This window comes from Temnothorax americanus, unplaced genomic scaffold (assembly GCF_048541705.1).
Source record: "Temnothorax americanus isolate GAGA-0224 unplaced genomic scaffold, ASM4854170v1 Scaffold88, whole genome shotgun sequence".
Lineage (NCBI taxonomy): Eukaryota > Metazoa > Arthropoda > Insecta > Hymenoptera > Formicidae > Temnothorax > Temnothorax americanus.
In genome coordinates this window covers 487,508-493,870 of record NW_027509811.1, presented here as the reverse complement: position 1 = coordinate 493,870, position 6,363 = coordinate 487,508, and the positions used below count along the sequence as shown (strand labels likewise).

The 6,363-nt window shown below is 34.0% G+C and overlaps 1 protein-coding gene across 1 annotated transcript; it reads right to left on the bottom strand.

Annotated features, from left to right (window-relative positions):
• Positions 1 to 210: 210 nt before the first annotated feature.
• Positions 211 to 1,212, bottom strand: LOC143907754 (uncharacterized). Its single transcript, XM_077424705.1, has one exon. It carries the CDS (start codon positions 1,152 to 1,154, stop codon positions 300 to 302), a length of 855 nt encoding a protein of 284 aa, XP_077280831.1. The 5' UTR covers positions 1,155 to 1,212; the 3' UTR covers positions 211 to 299.
• Between the last annotated feature and the right edge of the window lie 5,151 nt (positions 1,213 to 6,363).

Below are 6,363 nucleotides of genomic sequence, written 5' to 3'. Positions count from 1 at the left end.
TATGTCTCAAATGTTTTGTATTTTATATAGTTTCATAGAATGGTCTGTGATGTAGCTATATTGTTTTATTGTAAATTGTATAGCAATAAGTGATTTTAATGCAGGCCTTTTCGGTATTGAATTGTATGTTCAAGTGTAACTATGCTAAAAAAAACAGTTTGCATTCCATTCATTTTGTATTTTATTTTGTATCTGATCAATCAATTTGTCAATCAAATGATTATTTTAAACAAGAGTACACAAAATTCCTGTGCAACATACCTAAAATCCTTTTTCAAATAGATATCCTTTTGCAAACCTTACGCATCTGCACTTACAATATTTTCTCGAAAATTACAAAAAATACAGCACACATAGAAAATTTCACTTCCTACAGTTACATAGCAAACAAGAAATTCAGTTTTTAAAATTTTATACGTCCTTGTTAAGCCTATGAGTCTCTCTATGTAAACTCTTTTGCTGGCAAGTTTGCGATCTTTAAGAAGAGTCATGCCTGGTAACTGAGTCCTGCCTTTTAGAAAAGCTGGTATATTTATGGATACTTGGCTTGGAACAAACAAATCTTGGACTGTAAATCCACGATCAGCCATTACAGAGTCACCAGGATCACACTTCTTAATAAGATCACTTCTTTCAACTATCGCTCTATCACTCACTGACCCCGCATAAGCTGGCGAAATATGGGAAATAAGTCCACTAGGCGTTGCACCAACTAATACTTTCAATGTAGTTTTGTTCTTGTATGTGCTAAAGATTGCTTGCTTAAATGTAGGATTTGTAGGAGCAGCGATAGGAAATTCTGTTCCATCTACTATAACCCTAGTTGAAAAATACATCTGTTTAAATCCTGAGGGCATAAAATACATTATGAGGTCCTTGCTAGGCCATATGTCTATTTCAGACCACTGACAATACATAAAACATATCCATGTAATAACAATATTCTGAATTGTCTTTTTGCTGACATCAAACATGTAAGCTAAACCTAAATCAGGTATGGCTCTCCTCAACTTAATGAGAGTTACAAAAAATTGATCCTCAACACTAATATTTGATACCGTATCATAGCGGTACTTTAGCTCATAAGCTGCTGGCCCTAAACTATATAAAACTAATTTAAACTTCTCTAAGGATTCAAGACCAGTATAGTACATTACAGCGTCTGGCTTGTTACCAAATGTGTCTATAGTAAAAGTATTCTTCAAGATGGTTTGAGTGGCAGCGTTAACAAAGGTTCTATTTTGAGAAAGTTTAGGTTTTGCTTTAGGACAGGATGCTCTTTCTTCGATGCTTTAATTGACACTTGCATTACATAAGTTTGAGGTACTTCTCACTTCAATTTCACAACTGATAGGGATGTCAATTATGTAATGATTAGTGTTTTCACTAGATAGAGGGAGAACTGTCCATAAGCTTGTCATTTTCTTCAACATCAACAGCTAAACATGAATCGGAAATGAGGCTCTCTTAACCATCAGCCTGTTTTGGTTTAGTTTCAGCTCTCTTTGCTCCTGTCGTCTGGAACGAGCATCTTGCAAAATGTCCAATTTTTTTCTCCATAAAAATATGGATGGCACTGCATCTTTCTTCAAAATGTTTTTCACCAGTGTAATACCTGCGGAAAAAATATAATATTGTATATGACAAGTTATGTAGAACTGTTGCTTCCGCCAACTCTGTATAATAAAAAAGCTAATCACACTAAAAAATAATAAATAAAAACATATGTTTTATTATATATTAATTTTATTGTAAACTCACCAGTTTCAAAGCTGGTAGTAACATAATCCTCAGGTCTAAAGTGGTTTGTGCACAGTCGTGAATTTGTATTTGGATAAAAATCCTTGCGTTTTATAGCACTGATCCCTCGATTTTTTATTATCTTGTCTCTCGGTAACAGATGCCCTCCTTTATTTTTACACCCATATGCCACACACATTCCCGGCATGTTAAAAAATTCCGAACACAGCTTTTCTCGCTAACGAAATGCTCGGTACTCGAATACTCGGTGACAGCTCGGTGCGTCTCTAACTTTGCTAGCGCCCCTAGCGGCTAAGAGTGGCTCGCGCCGTCCCCATTTTACCAAAACACAACATTTAAAGCAGTAAATTGTTGATAAATTGAAGTCTTTTTGTTAAAGCAGAGAATACTTTATTTCGCGAAAAAGTCGCTGCTTTACCAAAACACAACATTTAAAGCAGTAAATTGTTGATAAATTATATAAAGGGGAAAAGTTTGTACTGTTGTTCGGGGTAATCTTAAAAACTATTGGACCGATTTTGAAAGTATTGTATATGAAGTAGGGGTAGAATTTCCCAGGGAGTGCTATAGGTGTATAATTTTTCGTTACCGATCTTCTGGAAACCGGTTTTTCTAATTTCTTCAATTTTTCGGAAAATAATTGACGGAATCTCAAAAAGTTATATATAAAACAGAGGTAGAATTTTCCGGGGAGAGATATGAAGTATATAATTTTTTGTTACCGATTTTTTTTTGGAACCGTATCCGAAATTTTTCCAATTTTTCGGGAAATAATTGACCGAATCTTAAAGAATTGTATATAAAACAGAGGTAAAATTTTCTAATAAAAAAGTTACCGATTTCCGTCTAAAAAAAATCTGCGTAATTGTTCTGATTTCTGCAAATTTTAAGATATCGAGCTAATATTTTTTTATGGATAGAATATTATTATATTGAATTTGGCGAGAATCGGTGAAAGAGTTGCCGATTTTTGCTTAAAAAGTGTGTAAGTTATACATGTCATATTTGTCATCTTATATAGAGTATCTGTTTCGAAATCGTCAATGTGCGACAATTTGAAATAAGACATTCCTGATTTCTATTCTTACTCGGCGCAACACAAATCAGTTAACATCATACAACAGTATCATTAAAGGAAGGTTGTTTCAAATTTGGCGAGGATCTGTGGAGGGGTTAGCGATTTCTGCTTAAAAATTGTATAAGTTATTTGATGGATACAGTATTATATTATTTAAGAAAGTTGTTATTGAATTTGGCGAAGATCGGTAAAGGGGTTACCGATTTCTGTTTAAAAAACGTATAAGTTATACATGTAATTTTATATAGAGTATCATTAAAGGAAGATTGGTATTGAATTTGGCGATAATCGGTAAAAGGGTTCTTTCTTTATAAAAATCAAAATGACATATAATATGTGAAACCAGCAGCTTATAATGACAAAAGAGTGAATTGATTCAGGTCAACTTAGTAATTTCACAAACCGATTACCGATTATATTCCTTGGTTTTTTAAGTGAAAAATCGAGATTCTGGGTACATAGGGAGCGAGCAATCTCAAAATTCCCGAAAAAACGCCTGAGTAAACCAAAAGATGATGTCGCTAATCGGTAAGTGAAATATCGGAAAAGCGGAAATAACTCAATAGTGTGAAACTCGAGTAGAAAAAGACCGGTTACGACATGTTTAATCCACAAAAACATTTATGCGGTCCGATTTAAAATTAGAGGCATTTAGTTATGATTCAAATTACGAATATCAATTTCATCCGAGTGTAATAATTGAGAAAATGGATGCAATATGTAATCATTGTCAAGTAAAAAAGTTTAAAACTTAAGCACCTAGAATGTGTTATTCATGCAGAAAAGTTAAACTACCGTCTTTAAATCAACCACCCCGACACACTCCTTATGTTTGTTCACAATAAGAATATTGAAACATAAATAAAGTCGTTTCAAGAAAAACGACTCCCAGGCGAAGCCCGGGTAACCAGCTAGTTGTTGATAAATTGTATATTGTAAATTGAATATATGTCAGTATTGGAAGGCATAAATGACTAATATATATGTCGAAATAGTTCACGCATATACTTTCCACGCGAGACGAGTTGTCACATGGGTTCGTGGCGCGCTTTACAAGCTCGTTTATTGTATATCGCTACAAATATTCACACAGATGATCGACTAACTTTAACTTCATTAATACCACCTTTACTTAAACGAGCTTGTAAAGCGCGCCACGAACACATGTGACAACGGGCGAAGTCCGGCGGGGCATGCATCTATATATATAAAGGAAGATGTCCTGACTGACTCACTCACTCATCAACGCCCAGCCCAAACCCCTGAACCGAATTGTTACCAAAAGTATATGAAATGGAGGTAGAATTTTCCGGGGAGTGCCACTATGTGTATAGTTTTTGTTACCGGTTTTTTTGAAACCAGTTTTTCTAATTCTTCTAATTTTTCGGGAAATAATTCACCGAATTTTAAAGAATTGTAGATCAAACAGGGGTACAATTTTCCGGGGAGTGCTATAAAATGTATAATTTTTTGTTACCGATCTTTTTGGAAGCCGGTACGGAAATTTTTTCAATTTTTTGGGAAATAATTGACTGAATCTGAAAGAATTGTATATGAAGTAGGGGGTAGAAATTTACGGCGAGCGCCATAATGTGTACAGTTTTTGTTACCGATTTTCTGGAAACCGGTTTTTTTAATTTCTTTAATTTTCGAAAAATAATTGACCGAATCTCAAAGAATTGTATATGAAACGGGGGTAGAATTTTCCGGAAAATGTTAAAAAGTGTATAATTTTTTGTTACCGATTTTTTTGGAAGCCGGTATCAGAAATTTTTCAAATTTTTCGGGAATTAATTGACCGAATCGCAAAAAAATTATATATGAAGTAGGGGTAAAATTTCCCCGGGAGTGCTATAAACTGTATAATTTTTCGTTACCGATCTTTTTGGAAATCGGTATCCAAAAGTAGTATTGACTGTAAAATTTAATAACGTCAAAGGTGGCACTAAATAAGTTTTCACTAAATAATTAATTGCTCGCGACAGTCACGAATTGAAGTGACTGATTTATCAGTTTTGACATATAATATGTGAAAGCAGCAACTTCATACCATAACACAGACAAATGACATAGACACTACGCGGCGCATCGTCGTATATTTTCGCGTTATTAAGATTCGACATCGACCTCTATATCTAGGGCAGCGACATTATCCTTTGGTTTACCCTTGAAACTTGGTGACATTTATGAGTATATGTTCGGCTCAGAAATTAGAGTTCAGAAGTTCGAGCCAAACATATACTCATAAATGTCACCAAGTTTCAAGTTAATCGGCTTCTCACATTCTGTATAGATAAGTTAATAATTTCACTCAGTATATGTCAGTTGTTAGTAAATGTAAAAAGAAATATATGGAAAAAGAAATACATGGAAATGGAAAGTAATCTAAAGAAAATGGATATTGAGGAAGAAAAATAAGGGTAAAAAAATTAAAAAAATCTATATATATATAAATATATATATAAATTTCCCGGGAAGTGCTATAAAGTGTACTATTTTTTGTTACCAATCATTTTGGAAACTGGTTTCAAATGACCAAATCTCAAAAAATTGTATATAAAAACAGGGAGAGAAAGAAAAAGGGGAGAGGGAGAGAGAGAGGGAGGGAGAGGGAGAGAGGAGTAAAGGAATAGAGGGAGAGAGGAAGAGAGGGAAAAAGAGAGAGAAAGAGAGAGAGAGAAAAAGAGAGAAGGGGAGAGAGAAAGAGAGAGAGAGAGAGAGAGAGAGAGAGAGAGAGAGAGAGATTATTTGCGTGTTTTACTACATATGTCCTCCGGGGCGAAGCCCGGGTAACCAGCTAGTATTATATATTCATCCCATTTGATTTTAAATTAATAAATTTGATTCTCTTTCTCTCTCTCTCTCTCTCTCTCTCTTGCTCTCTCTTTCTCTAAAAAAATTAAAGAAATTACAAAAAACTATACACTTTATGGCACTCCCCGGGAAATTCTACCCCTATTTCATGTACTCGTAGTAAAAATTCGGTCCCTCTCTCTCTCTCTCTCTTGCTCTCTCTTTCTCTAAAAAAATTAAAAAAATTAGTTTCTAAAAGGTTGTTAACAAAAAACTATACACTTTATGGCACTCCCCGGGAAATTCTACCCCTGTTTCATATATAATTCTTTTAAATTTAGTCAATTATTTCCCGAAAAATTAGAAGAATTAGAAAAATCGGTTTCCAGAAAATCGGTAGCAAAAAAATGGCCACGACATTTTCATCCCCGGGAAATTCTACCCCTGTTTCATATACTTTTGGTAAAAATTCGGTCCACTAACGAATGAGTAGTTCGCGTACATACAGACAGACAGACAGACAGACAGACAGACGGACGGTACTTATATATATATATATATATATATATATATATATATACAATATAGTAAGATAAGATATAATTATATATAAGTAGATATAATAAAATAGATATAATTAGTTTTAAGCAATATTTGTGCGCAGTTTTTTATTTCATGGAGATGGAACAACCAGTCAAAATGAGCTGTCAGTTTTGTTTAAAGCAAATTTC